The 17,960-nt window shown below is 49.3% G+C and overlaps 6 protein-coding genes across 6 annotated transcripts in view; 4 read left to right on the top strand and 2 right to left on the bottom strand.

The window, feature by feature from the left end:
- VTN49DRAFT_5888 (uncharacterized protein) lies at positions 1 to 3,428 on the top strand (the record flags this gene model as incomplete). The annotated part of the gene is made up of 2 exons (XM_069413994.1): positions 1 to 3,357; positions 3,411 to 3,428. 2 exons carry the CDS (start codon positions 1 to 3, stop codon positions 3,426 to 3,428), a joined length of 3,375 nt encoding a protein of 1,124 aa, XP_069266112.1.
- Positions 3,429 to 6,528: 3,100 nt separating this feature from the next.
- VTN49DRAFT_5887 (uncharacterized protein) lies at positions 6,529 to 8,145 on the top strand (the record flags this gene model as incomplete). The annotated part of the gene is made up of 2 exons (XM_069413993.1): positions 6,529 to 6,771; positions 6,844 to 8,145. The coding sequence occupies 2 exons, from the start codon at positions 6,529 to 6,531 to the stop codon at positions 8,143 to 8,145; spliced, it is 1,545 nt and encodes a 514-aa protein (XP_069266111.1).
- A 304-nt stretch (positions 8,146 to 8,449) lies between these two features.
- VTN49DRAFT_5886 (uncharacterized protein) lies at positions 8,450 to 9,632 on the bottom strand (the record flags this gene model as incomplete). Its single annotated transcript, XM_069413992.1, has 4 exons — positions 8,450 to 8,696; positions 8,749 to 9,173; positions 9,239 to 9,294; positions 9,365 to 9,632. 4 exons carry the CDS (start codon positions 9,630 to 9,632, stop codon positions 8,450 to 8,452), a joined length of 996 nt encoding a protein of 331 aa, XP_069266110.1.
- A 1,642-nt stretch (positions 9,633 to 11,274) lies between these two features.
- On the top strand, positions 11,275 to 13,651 carry VTN49DRAFT_5885 (uncharacterized protein; the record flags this gene model as incomplete). The annotated part of the gene is made up of 3 exons (XM_069413991.1): positions 11,275 to 11,562; positions 11,623 to 12,339; positions 12,398 to 13,651. 3 exons carry the CDS (start codon positions 11,275 to 11,277, stop codon positions 13,649 to 13,651), a joined length of 2,259 nt encoding a protein of 752 aa, XP_069266109.1.
- A 976-nt stretch (positions 13,652 to 14,627) lies between these two features.
- VTN49DRAFT_5884 (uncharacterized protein) lies at positions 14,628 to 15,980 on the bottom strand (the record flags this gene model as incomplete). The annotated part of the gene is made up of 1 exon (XM_069413990.1): positions 14,628 to 15,980. One exon carries the CDS (start codon positions 15,978 to 15,980, stop codon positions 14,628 to 14,630), a length of 1,353 nt encoding a protein of 450 aa, XP_069266108.1.
- A 1,117-nt stretch (positions 15,981 to 17,097) lies between these two features.
- VTN49DRAFT_5883 (uncharacterized protein) overlaps positions 17,098 to 17,960 on the top strand; it is a gene marked incomplete at both ends in the record, with an annotated part of 11,814 nt that continues 10,951 nt past the window's right edge. Inside the window, one exon of the mRNA XM_069413989.1 lies at positions 17,098 to 17,155. Coding sequence (XP_069266107.1) covers positions 17,098 to 17,155 — 58 coding nt within the window. The remainder of the gene's footprint in view (positions 17,156 to 17,960) is intronic.

Here is a 17,960-nt window from a genome sequence, read left to right as displayed (position 1 = left end):
ATGAAACGTGGGTTTTTCGCAACGAAGATGGTGGCTATGTCGGTGATGTCGCGTCAAGACGTCGACGATACAACGATGGCCGAAATTTCCAAGGCCTGCAATGTGCCCGTCGAAGAGATTCAGGACGTCTATGCATGCACTCCCTTGCAAATTGCGGCAATCACGGAATCGTCCATGCATAGGGGCGCTAGCACTTTCCGCTTCATCCTCAACCTCTCGCCATCGTTGGATGTGGACCGTTTCTGTAATGCGCTTCAAGAGATCGTTTCGCGCACCGCGATTCTCCGCACTCGCATTGTGAACTGTCCCAGTGGACTGGTCCAAGTGACAATTGATGAGATTCATTGCACTCAACGTCCATCATGCAGCCTAGAAGAGTATCTCCAAAGCGACAAAGCCCAGCCGATGGCCTTGGGGTCTTCGTTGTTTCGCACGGCCATCATCGATCGCAAGCTGGTCTTAACCATGCATCATGCCATCATGGACCATGCCTCCTTGACTCCATTATTTGGTGATATCATGAGCATTTACTATGGCGGCGAACCTGCGAAACGAATCGAATATAAAACATTTGTTGCTGATTGTCTGAACGTCGATGACTCGGCAGCAAGAACGTTTTGGGCATCCCGATTCAAAGGGACGCCAGCGATTTTTCCTAGAATTGAGTCAGGATACATCCCGGAGGCAACACACAAAGTCAATCGAACGATTACCCTGGATCCCAAGGGAAAGGAATTATCCGTCGTCCATATCCCTTCGTTCATTGAGGCTGCCTGGGCCCTGACTGCCTCTACATACACTGGAAGTGAAAGTGTTGCATACGGAATGGTTTTATCTGGTCGTTCGTCTGCAGCATCTGCGGCAGCAGAGAGTGTTCTGGGCCCAACAATTGCACTTTTTCCTGTGCAAGTGAACTTGCAACGTGATATGACAGTTGAAGGCATCCTCAAAGATCGGACGGCTGCCCGCCGGCAAGTGCAAACCCATCCGGCCCTACAGTATGGGTTAAGTAGGATCCGAACCGTGAGTGACGCAGCCAGCATTGCCTCGGGATTTCAGACTCTGCTCAATATAAGACCACGTTGGTATGATCCGGAGGAGGCCGCGGATGTCTCTTACGAGGATATGGACGAACCTGCTGCGGCATTCGCGCTCGCCATCACATTTGATCTTCAGGGAACGACAGTCGCAATCAGTGCTGCATCAGATCCGGCTGTTCTCGATGAACGACAGCTGAACAGAGTTTTGCGGCAGTTTGAATACTATCTACAGTCATTGATCATACAGGAGCCGCATACGAAATTGAGCCGGATTTCACGAATCAATTCGCATGACTTGTCAGAGATTCTAGATTGGAATAAACAATATCCAGCGACGATCACGAAATGTGTATGCATTCACGAACTATTCAAGGCTCAGGCTAGGGCCGACCCAACGGCAATTGCAGTGGATGCCCACGACGGAGCTGCGACATACAGTGAGCTGAATCGGCTCTCTGATCGACTATCCCAGGAGCTGCGACGAAGGGGGGTCGGACCGGAATCACCGGTGGTATTCATTTTCGAGAAATCCATTTGGACAGTTGTCACAATGCTGGCCATTCTGAAGGCTGGAGGAGTATGTGTTCCTATTGCGGCCACGGACCCCCCCGCCCGTAAGAGATCAATCATCTCCAAGACAAACGCAAAGATTGTCCTGACATCTGATGCGGAATATCCACACTCAGTTATCCTTGCACCAGATGTCTTTGCGGTCAGCGCGGAGTCTATCTCGAAATTACCTGAATATACGGGACAAGTTAGTCCAGAGGTTGGCGCTTCAAATCTCGCTTACATACTTTTTACCAGCGGCAGTACTGGTCTTCCGAAGGGTGTCATGCTGGAACACGGGTCTTTGGCCACTGCACTGACAAACATCATTCGACGGTGCGGTTGGAATACGGAAACGCGGATGCTGCAATTCGCCTCGTACGTGTGGGACACAAGTATCGGGGAGACCTTTTCAGCGCTGTTAACCGGAGGGTGTGTATGCATCCCCTCTGAGGAGGCCAGGATGTCGGCTTTGGCTGCCTACATCAGGTCAAGTAGAATCAACTCAGCTTGGTTGACTCCGACAGTCCTTCGTACATTGGAGCCCAAGGACGTACCTGGCTTGCGAATTCTGCTTTCAATTGGCGAAGCGATTTCCCCTGATGCTGCAAGTACATGGGGAAAGACAACTCGCTTGTTCAATGGCTGGGGTCCATGTGAATGTTCCATTCTCAGCACCATTGCAGAGTTAACGCCTGATTATGCCTTTCCGGATGCCATTGGAACGCCTGTTAACGGTGCGGTGTGGGTTGTGAACCCACGGAACGTGAATGAGCTTCTTCCAATTGGCGCCGTCGGAGAAATTGTTGTTGATGGCCCTGGTGTCGCCAGAGGCTATCTGAACGACGACGTAAAAACCGGAATGTCGTTCATAAAGCCACCTGCATGGGCCCCCTCTTGCCAGGACGGAAGCGGAGAACGACTCCTTTACCGCACTGGTGACTTGGCCAAATACAATTCTGACGGAAGCCTGTCATTTGTCGGTCGGTCAGATAACCAAGTTAAAATACGTGGTCAAAGAGTAGAGTTGGGTGAGGTTGAAGGAGTTCTTGCAAATTGCCGGGAGGTTCAAGACATTTTCGTCACCACAAAGATTAATGAAGGCCGAACGGAGCTAGTTGCGGTTGTCTGTTTAGTTGATGCCCGACTTCCCAAGGAGTCCGTTTTGCAAGAAATACCACCCGAATACTCGGAAATTACGATTCGAAATCTCCAGAATGTACGGGAATATGCGCAATCCAGACTGCCTTCCTATATGGTCCCGACGGTTTGGATTGCGGTGGAAAGAATGCCTCGCACAGAATCTGCAAAGCTTGACCGTGTATCTATCAGTCAGTGGCTCCGGACGAAGAACGTATCTCAGGCAAAAGCCCGCTTGGATGAAGCGAAACCAGCAGCACTTTCACCACCGCAAACCGAAAAAGAGCGGATTCTGGTATCTGTATGGTCATTCGTTTTGGCAGTTCCAGAGGCTGAAATTGGGCGGGAAAGTCATTTCATTCGACTAGGGGGGGATTCAATTCGCGCAATGCATGCAGCGGGCAAATGCCTGGAGCGTGGTCTTCAGGTAGCTACGACAATGTTGTTAAAGTCCATGACCCTCGCGGAAATTGCGGATGCGTCTTCTATGTTGAACCCTGAGACTGCCAAAAATGAATCGTTGACATCAGCCTTGTCATCCCACGCCAAAAAGACTGAGTTAGAAGCAATCACGAACCAGAAGCCATCGGGAGGTCGTGTTTCTCATGTCAATGGACTGAAATCGAAGGTTTCGGAGGAGAAAGTGACCGCGCTTGTCCCGGCTACTGATAGCCAAGCTAGCATGCTCGCAGTGTCTGAAGCGAGTGGAGGATACCGTGTCAATTTCAAGCTGATTTTCAGACCCGGTCTTGATCTGGACAAGCTCAGAAATGCCTGCAAACAAGTGGTGAACCATCACTCTATATTGCGTACCGTATTCATTCGCCGTGGATCATCACTCTATCAAGCTGTCCTGGAAGATTTTTCCTCCAATATCGTCATTGAGGAACAAGAACGCTCCACATCCAGAAAAGCATACCGAGGAGGAACAATTTTGGCTACCTTTCATCTTATAAACGATGGCAAAAAATGTACGGAGCTGCATCTTGAAGTCCACCACGCATTGTATGATGCACTTTCAATGGGTATGATACTCCGTGACCTTGAGGCGGCTTATACCGGGAAACCTTTGTCAGAGGGACCTGAATTCCATTCTTGGATTTCGCATATTGAGACCCTCGATATGTCTGCTCCAAAAGCGTTTTGGAGGGGACTTCTGCTGGGCGCATCGATGCCATACCTGGTACCACCCGTTCCTGGTGCCATGCGAGGTTACCAACTGAACGGGCGTTCCACAGTCTGCGTTAGCTCACAAAATTTGAAATTGCCATTTGGCACACTCTCAAGCGTCGTCAAAGCATCCTGGTCTATTCTTCTCTCTGTTGCCTTGGGGATCAGAGACGTTGTGTTTGGAGAAGTCAGTGCGAATCGTTATTTGCCTTTTCCAGGAATTCACATGGTGAAAGGGCCCTGCGTGAATCTGGTACCCGTCAGAGCTCGTCTGGATTCAAACATGACATTGAATTCACTTGTTCACCAAATCCAGGAGTTATCGACTGCAGGTATGCCATACCATCATCTTGGCGTTGGATCAATCATCGAAAGCTGCACGAATTGGCCTCGTTGGACTCGCTTTAGCTCCGCCATTGCATTTCAAAATCATAATGAAATACACGCAACGTGGACGTTTGGGGAGGCAGAAGCAGCTTTGTTGACGGATGGGGAGCCTGGGGATTCTACAGACATTTATTTGATCGCGTTTCCTGGCGCTAAGAACCTCGAGATTGACATTCGCTATTCACCCCAGGTTTTCACTCTCAAACAAATTCAATGGATTCGCCAGGTTTTTGCCAAAATTCTTGAAATATACTGTGACAACCCGGATAAGACACTTGCCCAAGCGGGGAACAGTCTTCATGAAGCCTTCGGTCCCTATGAAATACCTCAGCTAGAGCAACCAACCTCGGGTTACGAAAATGGCTGCTTCCGGTCTGTGTCCCCAAAGTCAATGAACTTGGTCATGCAAGCTTGGAAAGACGTGGGGTTGTCCATAAAGGAACAGAGGCCTGATACTACAATTTGGGATTGCGGAGCCAACATTGTCAACTGTTTCCTGCTCTCAGAATATTTTCGAGACGCTGGATACGACATCACTACCGATGATATTGTTCGGAACCCTTCTTGGCACCAACTGGCTCGTCACATAGAATCACAGTCACAAATCAAGGACTAGCGGTGGTGCATGTGAACGGGTCAGAGCAATAGATATTGCTGTGGGAAGAAGTTGTATATGTTTTGGTTTTGGATGCTCAGATAATGAACAGGCATATGAAGAGGAGATCCTCAACTCATAGGATTTTCCAAGCCATATAGAATTCTTACAGCAGCATTAGCAACAAATCATGGCTTAGTACTGATTTCCGAATTGAGATGTAGATGCATAGCTTTGTATCATAGCTGGTATGGAATACCTTTATTTGTGAAAGATGAAGTCTATATGCTCATGGGACGATGACAGTAACTCTCCAATCTTGTAGGGCAAAACCTGCGTTGAGTCGACTATTCCGGCAACCAATTCGCTTCGAGGCCACCATGACTGAAATTTTATTTCACGGAATCGATTCAGCTGCAGAACCTCAAAACGGTATCACCCACAGAATCCTTCGAATCTCTTGTATGAACGCTATCGTTCTCCAAACTCCTTTATCCGTTTACACAGCATGATAAATTACGTGCCATCCGGATTCCCGCATGGATTACTCCCATTGAATACTAGTAGATGATGAGGAATATCCAGCAATACTCTACAGGTTATCAGCAAATTCCTTCGCCCGTCGTAGGATGGTAGCCCATGACAAGTCGTGCATGTCCTGCAGGTCAACTTAGCCGACGAAGCTTGACTGCGCCGCGTTGAGGTCGTAATCGAGCCCTTGACCGCAGATTGTAGTTATGTGGATGAATACGTTGACAAATGTCCCGAAGCTGGATGTCGATCACAAGCACAAACCCGGGGCAACCTTTTGGCAGTCGTCATGACGTCTACCACAATGACTGTTGAAAGTTCATGGGTGTCCATTCTAGAACAGAGCAATTCTGAAAGAGTGGAGCAACATAACAAACTGCGTTTCCATAAGCATCCGATTTGAGGGATGTTAATGCAGGGTTTCCGTCCCTAACAGAGCTCCAAAATCGTCTTGGTGGCTCGAGTCAGCTCTAGCTGCAAGCCCGTCCGTGTCAAACATGCCATCCGTGGAGTGGTGTCAGATTGCAGGAGTTAATAGCCAACTGGTTGATGATTTCGGCAGATATCCGTTGGGGAGCATTGCGTCCGTGCAACGTCAAATTAGATGCAGAGGAGAGCTTTTCAGTCAATGAAGAGGGCCGTTTTTCTGTTGGATCGGGGTTTGTATGAGGGCGGGCAAGGTAAATTACGGTACTACTTACAACGGTAAGAAAAATACAAGCGTCAATACGCTGTAAGCAGTCGTAATTTTACCGTGGATTGGAGTCTATCATTACCACAAGACGTCCCTTTCCTGTATTGGAAACACTCACCATGCGACGCAGGTGTCCCACAACCAACCTTGGACATAAGGTCGACAACTCTACATTATAGAGTGAAAAAGAGGCCAATTTCCATTTGTTTAGCAGGAACACCTGAATGCCCAATGGCAGGACGTTCCCCTCATTTGTGTACTGCGCCCTGCGAAGTTGAAGTCTAGAATCTCCGCATCATTCATTTTAGCAAGAATAAGGTGTGTATACCACTTTCCCGCTGGGCAATATATCCAACTTTGGTTTCGAAAAGGACTTCCATACCTCTTGAAATCCTTGAAGACACAAAGGTGATCACCAGAATATGTCTGGGTTGCTTTCGTACCTCCCTTTCTACGGAGCCCGGCGGCCATTGCCGCAAACTGATCTATCAGATGAAGTCGTCCCGGTGCACATATTCGACGATACGTCGGCATTGAGACCGATAGTTCTTGTATGGTTATTTCGTTTTGATGAAGTTCTCGATCCGGACAAGCTCAATGATGCGCTATCGAGGCTCTTCCAAATGGATGGGTGGCGGAAGCTCGGTGGCAGGTTTCGTCGTCGTGTAAGAACCTATCATCCGCATTGGCGTTTCTAAGTTTCTTGACATTGTTGCTAACGAGATACGTGAACTTAGGCAGACGGGAAGCTAGAGATTCATATCCCTCGCTCCTTCACGAAAGAACGGCCGCCGGTACACTTCACTAAAGAGCAACTATCCATGAGAATGGATGACCACCCATTGGCGTCGACATTACCACGGGGCAATGGAAAGGTTGCCACATTTCCTGGACCCCGGGCTTACAATGATCTGTCGCTGGGGCCTGGCGTTCCTCGAAGTTTGGACGATTACATCAATTCGGACCTCCCTCTTTTCGCACTTCACGTCATAACCTTTACCGATGGAACTTTGGTTAATCTGATCCATTCTCATATGACTGCGGACCTGATCGGGCTCGCCTATGTGATTGATGCGTGGACACTGGTCCTTGCCGGAAAACCGGAATTGGTACCCCCGTTTGTCGGATTTCGTGAAGATGGCATGAAATGCCTGTATGAATCTCCTCCGGAAGAGGAGTATGTGCTTTCTGACAAGCAATTGACTGGTTGGCGACTGCCGTATTTTTACCTGAGACTTGTTCTGGAAGCAAAATACTTCCATCCTCTCGAGTCCAAAGTTGTCTGCGTTCCCAAGGACGTTCTGGAGGGGATTATGGTTCGATGCAAAAGCGATCTTGCCTCCAAAAATATCACAGATGGATCGGGCAAGGAGCCTTTTGTCAGCCCAGGGGACGCCCTGGCAGCTATCTATTGTCGCGTCATGTCGCATTACAAACCTTCGTCTAATGTGTTGATTGCGATGCCCCTGGACTGTCGCACCCGGGCAAAAAATTTGTTCCGTCAAGACGCAGCATATGTCCAAAATTCGCCCACGGTAATTTTCTTCTATTGTCCTGCAGACAAAGCCCGCGAACTGTCCCTCGGAGAATTAGCGCTGATGTGCCGGGAAGCGATCAACACCCAAGCGACGGAAGCACAAATGAAAGCTTTCACTGCATTAGCAGCTGCGTCTTTGAGATCAACCGGCGCCAGCGGATTGGTCGGGGACAAGGACATGGCATTCAAGCTGATTTCGAACTGGCTCAAAGGGAAATTCATTGATAGGATGGACTTTAGTCCTGCGATCGTGAAAGAAGCTCGCACGAGTGAACCCGGGAAGAGGCGCGGACATCCCACGTATTACCACTCTGCTGATGCAGAGAGCATTGACAGCCCTCTGCTTATTCCGCTCACAGCGGTTATGGAGATTGATCATCATGCTGACTTGTGGTTGTCCGTTGTGCTGCCGCGTGAGGTGTGGCCGATGTATTTGGAGCTGCTGAATTCTTTCGCCAGCAATTCCAGAAAGGCTAAGGCGGCCATGCCGCCAAAATTGTAGTTTAGTTTCGCAATGGATGATTGATTGCTGTTGGTATGCCACGGTTGAGTCGGGTGAATACCGAGTACATTAGGTAGCTGGATATCCCAGCATGAGTGCCAAGGAAGTTGGGAATTTCGATTTCGCAAATCCATCAGCATATCAACTGGCATAAACGGGCCCGGCAGAGCCAATTGCCATTCATCAACAGTAGGTATTAAACTAATGCTATTCTATTCTATTATATCAGATACTCACATGCAAACGAGCCGAAAAGACATAAACCCATGACTATCGTACAATGCAGCATCTGGTTTTCAATGTTTCATGATGTCTGGACATCGAGGGCAAAGTTCGGAACAGAGAACGTGACGTTGGCTTTGGAAGAGAATGCCTCGGAACCAAAGGCGATGTAACCCAAGTAGTCGCTGTCTGCCGGGAAATCGATTGCCGCGGCTCCGGTCGGCTGGGAAAGGAGAGGCAGGATGTCACCAGAGAACGTCTCTGTTGTGCTCGTAGGCACCCATGTCAGAACCTGCTGGCCGACGCCGTTACGACCACTGTAAAGATTGCTGAGACATGATTTAGTATGAGAATGAACAAGAAAAAGCAGGATGAGCTTACAATGTAGTGCCATTAATGGCCTGAGTGGCAACACTGCCCTTGGCAAACCCAAGTGGTTGTGTCGCTGCACCAAAATGGGCAAACCAAATCATGATTTCGTATCTGGCATCGCTGGTTTTCGCCGACTGAGTCTTGTCGCTGTCCACGAACAGATCGATGGCAACGTTGGCGTTGACATCTTGTGCGGCGAGCTCGGATTCGTCTGTTTGAGCAGCCGGCTTGTTCCCAACACCGTACGTCCACTCGACCGTCAACTCGATGCTTTGCAGTCGCCGCAAGTCCACCGGCAAGACATCACTGTCCAACATGATGTTTGGAAAGGCGTGCACTGGTTGCGACTCTGGACCGCGGTCATATTGCCATGTTACGGAGAACTCTGGGGCTGTGACGTTGGTCGCGTAGGTGCCATTGTTGAAGGAAATAACCTGTTCATCACGGTTGTATTAGCTCGATTGATCCCTCCAGAAGCGCGATTGTCAGTCGCACGTACATTCATACACAGCGCGCCCGAGTCCTCATCGGTTACGCCCCATTGATTCGGATTCACTGTTCACCATCTCCGTCAGCATCCCGCCGCTTCATTCATTCCATTTGGGAATTCCTGTCGTTCACTCACATATATACTTCTGTCCCTGCGATGGCGGATGGATGCCATACGACTTTTGGCAGTAGTTCACCGTCGTGACACGGTTATCATGAGGGTTCCCGCTGCCCCCTGTGTTTGGCGGCCTGTTACCACCAAAGGGACTGCCATCTTCGCCGCCGGCAAACAGCGGCTCTTGTCCTGATGCCTGACGCTGCGCATCAATCCCGATTAGGACCCCGATGGTGGTCCCGATCGGGATCGCCAGCAGACCGGCGTTGACCAGCCACCGGAATACCATGAATGAACCCTTGCGACTGCTAGATGATAGGTAATCATCAAAGAACTGAAATCCTGATCTCGATACCACCGTACGAGCAGTTCCTCACCCCGATAATAAGATGGCGGTGTGTTTGGAACCCTAAGGAAGCCTACTGATGGGGGAATCAAGTTATGCAGGACAAAGACCAACAGCACATGTGACGATCAGTTATTTGGCCGCTACATCTGCCTATCAGGATCTGGCGGGTACCTGGAAGCTAGTGGAAAATGATAAGGGTGGCTTACATAATGCAGTCGCTAGCGCTTTGGGCTAACCTTGCTGGAGATCAGGTTCTGGCCCACTGATGGGCGGCGGCTGCATGAGGGCCAGACCCTGATGTTTGATTTGCCTTGCGGCCCAGCAAGGCATCGCCAAGCCGGACCCTGTCTTAAGAGTGACGCAATGGGATGGAGCCGGATCCATCTGGCAACTGGCTTTCCGTCAGAGCCAGATTTCAATCTTCTTCCATGAAAATTCTGTTTGCGCCAGTCGCAGTCTAGGATTCTTGGAAAAGATCATCAGACACTGCCACAGTGTATTCGCACGCATCAGAGTCACGGGTACTCTGGAATGTCTGCTCGATTTCCTCCATCCTCTCCAATGCCGGTTTCTTCTTTGATAAGCTCTACCTATCGGAGATTCCAGCCACCATCCCCCGTCGTCCACACGGAGAACCGCTGCTCGCTAAAGCTTTTCCTGCAGTGACAGAAATTTGGTACTGCAATAATTTCTCTGCTGTCCCTTGCTGCTGCATGTTGCAGCTCTGGTCCTTGTTCCTGACGTGAGAAACCATCATCCACTGGCCCGTGGCCTGATTGCCATTGCAGGGTGGAACCCGATCGGGCCACTAACTGTCGAACAACTGTTGCTAAATTAGCTGCAGCGGCTGCTCGTTAAAGTTTACCAGCTCACACAATCGGAAGCTAAGTCCCACTGGGGCTGCCATTGCCCAATCATGTTTCTCCCCAACGCAAAGACCAGCTGTGAAACAGATCCACAGGTGGCCCAAATCGGCCTACTTGTGAAATGGATGGAATCATCGATCAAGGTAGAAACTGCAGTGTAAAGATTCTCTCGTTGCATCTTCTTTGTAGAGACATGATCATATTCTCTCGTTCAAGAGTGCTTGAAGTACTCGTGCGTTCGTTCCAGGTACCATTGCCTCGAGATTTCTCTTTTCCCTTCCAACAGGCGAACTATCAGCAAAGATAAGAGTGTTTAGCCACGTGATCGATCCCGGCCGGGTTCAGGGTCATTATCATCAAAGCAAGAAGATTTGCCCGTTTCCGGCCGTCCCGTCGCTTGCCAGGGCCTTATCTCAGGCCGAATCGCTGAATCACCATCCTCGATTCCCAGTCTCTCGCTCACCCGCACCACACAATTTACCTTCGTTTGCGCTGCATCTTGCTGTGGCCAATGTGGAGCCTGCGCCAAAAGGCGTTGTCGATCGTTGTTTAGAGTCTATTTGCTCCTCGCGTCTCTCGCTGATTTTCTTCAAGCGGTCTTTCAGTTCGTCCCGCGGCCGGTTCGCAGGAGGTTCTGGTCCATCTTTGCCGCTCGTTAACTTCATCGCCAACTAGGCACGTACCCTCAATCCCGCCGCGGGAAGGTTGGATTCACAATGGACGGGCATCGTCGCAACGACACCAATCACTATGGACAAAACCACCAGTGGTACGGAGAGGAGATGATTGAACTGGGGAACCAGCGCGATCAAGATCCTTATTCCTACCGGAATGAGCAGGAGCCCTCCACTCCAGTTCCGGCGGCTCCGCGGCCAAACAGAACAATAGGCCTGGCCTATTCTCCAAACTCCGCCAATAGTCTCACCCGTGGATACCGGGGGTCAATGGCCGAGTCATTCACGACCTTGCCGGGGGAATCTCGTTCAAGTACACCGCTGTTCTTGGTACGTCTTGCACGGCCCATGTAGGATCTTGAGGGAGTTATGTTGCTAATCAACCACCAGCATCGCGATCAAAATGCGCAAAGCCAGCAGAGTCTCGCCGAACTCGTCAGCGAGCGACCGTCCCCGGTGCTAGACAAGAACTGGATCAAGCCAGGGTCAATAGCTCGCCTGCATGATCGCGATGACGCCGAGATCTGGCGAGGGTGGAAACGAACCGTGTTCAAGTTGGTTCCCTTCCTCATGTTCACCAACATGGCACTGTATGTCCTGTATCTCGGTTTTCGGATTATCTGCGTCATCTTTGCCCAGCAGGCACAGAAGACAGTTTTTGGAGCCGCATGGGTCTTTATCGCCATCGAGATTGCTGTCGCTTTTCCCAATATCATGCATAATTGTTGGACCATGATGGCCTTGAAGAAGCGACGACGACCGCGTCTGAGGCTGGTCGGCGATGACGTGCCGACGGTGGACGTGTTTGTGACCTGCTGCGGTGAAGATGAGGGTGTGGTGATGGATACATTCCGTGGCGCACTGGATCAGGACTATCCCACCGACAAATTCCGGGTTATCTTGTTGGATGATGGCGCGAATCCGAGTTTGCAGGCAGCCGTCAATCAGCTCGCCCAGACCCATCCCAACGCATACTACATGGCGCGGAAGAAGATCCCTGGTGTGCCACATCATTTCAAGGCAGGCAATCTCAACTTCGGTCTTGAAGAAAGCAGGAAGCTTCCGGGTGGTGCTGGACAATTCATGGCTGCCCTTGATGCCGACATGGTATGTTCCACACTCCCATAGCCGCCTTTTGCAACTTTAATGCTAACACAACCCCTAGATTCCGGAACAGCATTGGCTCCGCGCTGTGCTCCCGCATTTGCTACTGGACCCTAAAATGGCTCTCGCATGTCCTCCGCAGCTCTTCTACAACACACCACCTTCGGACCCTCTTGCCCAAAGCTTGGATTTCTTCGTCCACGTCATTGAACCCATCAAGGACGCCATGGGTGTTGCGTGGTGCACGGGCTCCGGGTATGTGGTTCGACGAGACGCTTTGGACGAGATTGGAAATTTCCCTCTCGGTTCATTGGCAGAAGACGTCGCAACCTCGACCCTGATGCTTGGAAAAGGGTGGAAGACGGCGTACATCCATGAGCCTCTTCAGTTTGGTACGGTCCCGGAAGATTACGCATCTCACCTTAAGCAGCGCACCCGCTGGGCAATTGGCACGGTCGACACCGCCATCAAATTGAGATTCTGCCTTTGGGGAGATGCCGTGCGCGAAATGACGTTCGCACAGCGTTTCTCGGGATTTCTATATGCGACCCTCAGTTTGTACACGCTGTTGCTTGTGGCCTCGCTCTTTGCTATCCCTGTCATTCTGCTGTGGAGAAGACCACTCGTTGCCTTTGCAAACGAAGAGCAATTGAGGTGGCTCATGCGCATTTGCTTTGCTTCGACAATGGCCAATAGGCTCTGTGAGTTTGTTCTCTTCATTCCTGCAGGCTATCATACCGGTCAGCGTGGATCCCGATATCAGCTGTGGATGTCACCATACATTGCATTGTGCATCGTCCGGTCGTTCTTCTTGCCGAAGTGGCTGGGTGGGCAGGCTCAGGCGTTCAAACCCACGGGCTCACTGAGTTCGGCGCTTGAGGAAAGAGATCCGAAGCGGCGGAAGAACATGTTCCGGCGCCTCACCACGATTCTGTTCAACTACATGGCCTGGTTTCACCTGATTTTGGTGTACGCTACTTTAGCCGGAGTTGTTGTTTCTTCATACCGGTGCTTCTACGTTGCTTCTGGCTTTCGTGATGTTTTCCTTTGCTTGACAACTCATGCGTTCTGGCCTCCACTGACCTTTTTGTTCATTTGCACCTCGATGTGGACGCCGATTTCCTACGCCATTGATCCGCCGGACATGCCAGATCGTGAGGATCTCCTTCGCCGCGATCCAAAGACTGGTGTCGCCCATCCGACGGAAAAAAGCAAGAAGATTGCCTTTGGGGGCCAAGCAGCATGGTTTGAGCTAGAGTACACCATTGCCACCGTTTGGACTGCTCTGGTTTTCGTTTATTCCTTCTTTTTCTAGAATTATGGGGCCACGGGTTCAAGGCAATCTTATACGACTATCAACGTTCCTTTCGGTCTCGATGGTTGTATTGATCATGTTCTATCCTTGTATTACCTAGAACTGAGTCCATGTCATTACGGGGTCGGTTAAGACTTAATGTCTATATTCATGAACATATGATCGGGTATATAGTAATGAATGAAATCTTTTCAATATTTCTTAAGGCTTCAGATATTATTGGGTCGATTATTGCGATTTAACGTCATTCCCATTGGACGCTCTACCATACCAGAAGCCAGATGTGGCCAAACATTGTTGCAGGCTGCTCATGATCGTTCGCAAACAATGGGCCGTCCTTCCCGGGTGGCCGAGAATCCTCGATGTGCCATGCATACTGCCTAGAGTGAGCGTGTCGACAGTCAGATAGCCTCGCCTGAGTATTACGTACATATTTTCGGCTAGATTCTGTTGTCATCATGTTGTCATTTTGCAGAATCTACTCGAGAATCACACCCTGATTTTGGTCGTGCAAGATGTGCCGGGGAAGTCTTGCGTGCTGCGGCAGAATTGATCCATAAAAATCCATACCAATGTGACATTGATGTCGTCATACAAGTTAAAGAATACCCTCATTTTATTTCATTCCAATGGTCAAAATTCGTAAGTATCTTGACATTCCGAGGATGTAAGGTGTCAAGTAAAAACCCATTGAAAACTACCTGTAAATTGGCCAGCAGGACAACGCCATCTAGTAGACAAATTGATTAGGTCTAGTCTCATAGATGTTGACGTATGCATGAGGGTATTTGTATCAAAACAAGGACTCAGAACCCCAGTTTGTAAAGAAACGGTAGAGCTAGCTTTGATTCTCACATGTTATCAACAAAAGAGGCGATGATTAGGATTGAATACCTCGTGATATGGATCATCTTTAGACATCTGAATCAATTGCCAGGCGCCACATGAGTTGCTTTTCTGATGACAATCATGTCAATCAAGCTGAATAATGAACACCATAGTCGTTCCCATTTTGAATCATAAAATTCTCAAACCAATCCAGTGGGAGGCTAGGAGGCATCACATATTGGTCTGTCGCATCGACTGCCTGGACCAATTCAGAATGATACCGCGCGGGAAAACCAAAATCTTTGGGGAAAGATCTGTCGTCTGTCCCAAGTAACAAAAGATCATTCTTGTCAGGCTCCTGTCCAAGATGTTTTTTCAACACTGCCTTCCACTCCTCTACCTCTGCAAGTCCGACGGAATGAACCCCAGAGCAAAACAGAAACATAATGGCCCGTTGATAGGATCTGTCGGTCTTCTCGCACTTTTCTAGATACTGCCGGAGCCGTTCCAGAGATGGTTTGACTGAGAAGACTGACCAAAAGGGGGTTAGATTATACCTGATAGACAGCCACGGTTCCGCTAATATGAAACTCTCAACGAGAATTGACCCGGTTGGGCGGTTCAGTTGCTTCTGCCACTGGCGGTATGCGTCGGCGACGAGAGGACTGACATCTTCCGGATGATTGTAGTCCACATATTTGATCTGAAAACCGTATTCCTTAGCAAACACGACAATGTCCTCAGTGAGTCCCTCCGAATAACCCCATTCTGCTTCTGGAACTTCGCAGTTGGGAAGAGGTGCGTTCCAGTCGGTACGATGCTCGTTTTCGAATGCTTTATCAGCAAGTTTCGTGGCAAAGGATCTTTGAGACGCAATGAAGTTCTCCACCGAATCAGATCCTTTGATGAATTCCTCTGGACTTATTCCTCCAACCGCTCCACTTTGAAAGTAATGTCGCTCAGCGATTTTTGTTGACGGCCATTTTAGTCTACACCTGACAAGGATTATCGTTCCGTTCTCGCCCAAAGAGTTCAGTAAGAATTCACGATATGCTTCGGTCAGTCTGATGAACTTTATCCTGAAATATGCCATGTGATGAATCATTAGCTGGTCCTGATTTGGGTCGTCCATGTGGTACAGTTCAATATTCGGATTGTTGCGGAGGAGGTCAGCACCAGTTGATTTGCTCCACTCCATCGATGCCGTCATGTCCAGTTGCCCATGTTTGATTGCCGCATTTTTCGGTCGCTTGACTGGCATAAGGAGTGTCTGAGGTAACCATGGGACGCCCATTGCTGTGTACAAATGGGTCAAAGCACCATTAGAGCTCCCAATGGCCACGGCTGGATACTTTCGGTGGGGTGGAAAATGTGCAACGACTGAACTGGTTATCTGTTCTGCATCGAATGTTGTCGCCACATCATCTGTAGCTTCACTAGCGCCGAGCTGGGAGTAAACAGTATTTCGCAAAGAGGATGGGAGGTAGTTGATTGAAGGCATGGCTGCTGCTAGAGACGTCGGGATCCCTAATTGCGGGAAGTCACGAAAATGTAAATGTCGACTGACTGCCCGAAGCATCGACGATGCAGAGTCAAAATCCGCAATGCCCTGCAGTTTCACATAGATTCGGTCGAGGTGGTCAGAACGACGCGTTGAAAGTAAAGGAAACAATTCATATATTCGATACAGAATCGTCATTTCCATAAAGACAATCAGTGCCACAAATGCCCAAACATGGGAAATTTTGCTTTTGAAGAGTGCGAGAACAGAGCCCGTGATTAACAGCTGGGATCGTAATAGGCGGGAACGCTCTTTCGCTGCTTCTTCTCTTGTTTGGTTGATTGCGACTATTTCGTGAAATGTTTCACGCCCGGCTTTCCTCATCTGATCATCATCTTGGATCAGAAGATATCGTAAAATACACCTTGACATTTTCTCCGTTGCCGAGTAGTTCGCAGTATGACCAGCTTGCTTCAGCACGTAATGCACCGCATTTGGTTTTCTCCTTGACAATTCATCAACCCAGCTGGATGGGGCTATTGGGTCGAATTCACAACTCAGGAACAGCGCAGGGTGTTTCAAGTTTGGCAAAACGTCTTGGATTCGATATGCAGTTACCTCCTTGACCAACTTCCATGCTTTTCGCAAGCCAGCGCGCCAGTAGTCTCGGAATGAAACAAAACTCAATGAGGCCGGCTCATTTTGGTTGTTGGAAGCAAGAGCAAGGAAGGTCTTATATACTGGCTGACGACTTTTATCCATCGATGGACCCTGCAGTACTAGTCGATCTACTCTATCTGGCCATCGACGAGTAAACTCTGTGAGGATTTGACAGCCCAATGAATTCGAGACGAAATGGGCTTTTTTTATTCCGACCATATTCATCCAGTCATGCAACCCGATCGCTAGCTGACTGATGGAAATCTCATCATTTGAGTTGAGTGCTTTCGAAGAGCGCCCGAACCCGGGTAAGTCGGGGATGAAAACCCGAAACCATGGCGCGAGATGTCTTCCGAGATCATGCATGTAACTGCTGGCGACGACCATTCCGTGAACGAGGATGACAGGCGGCCGTTGATGGTACGCTTCGGAGCTCAGGAGCTGTTCCCGTTGGAACATGTCATCAATAGCTGACAAGGCATCGCGCTTTGGGAATGCAGGGATGGGCGAGGTGAGTGCGTGGATGTCTGATTCGTAACCTGGGACATGATAGAATGTTGATTGGAGGCGAAGGTTGGGATCGAAATCAACTTCAGCCATATTCAAGGGAAACTGTTAATGTTGATCAAGGAGTAAGTAGAAGATTTCATGGCTAGTATCTGGAGGCTATGTAGTTTGTAAAGTAGAGAATACAATTCCCTCTAAATGTCAATTTCCCGAAGTCATCATAGAGATTTTGTGAACCTCCAATGACCTACAGAATACATCGAATGCAGAGCTTATTGGTGGATCGCGGCACTGACCTTCGCATACCTTCAGCTCCATCAATCGTCAAGATCCATGATGTCATAACTGCTTGGATTAGGCTCTACACGATCCTGAAGTAGCACTCGGACACTGACATCATCCCATACTTAGAGTCTCTCTTTTTCAGCGCGCCCCAGCTTTGCGCAGGCGGAATAGGAATTATTTCCGCATTTTTCATGTACACCGATTCCCATGCTTCGTAAACCCCAATGGCTCATTCACAGTTGAAGGTGATGCCAAGATTTTCTCTGTGTTCCGTACTCCTTACACTCTCAGTACGAGTAGATCATCCAGACCCAGGTCGACGGCAATCAATGGTCTCTGCACCCAATGGCAAGGCACTCGTGAGGTGTCATCTATTGTTGACAAACAGCCTTGGGGACAAGGATTCACGCGACAAACACGGCTGTTTGTTCTGCTTGTTCTAGGTCAACCCTACTCATACTTATCAAGTACTTACCAACTTAGGCTAGTACACTCAGGGCAAGATAATCATGTGATCCACACTCTTGA

This window comes from Thermomyces lanuginosus, assembly GCF_041956635.1.
Source record: "Thermomyces lanuginosus strain ATCC 200065 unplaced genomic scaffold VTN49scaffold_36, whole genome shotgun sequence".
NCBI lineage: Eukaryota > Fungi > Ascomycota > Eurotiomycetes > Eurotiales > Trichocomaceae > Thermomyces > Thermomyces lanuginosus.
This window is presented reverse-complemented; position numbering and strand designations above follow the sequence as displayed.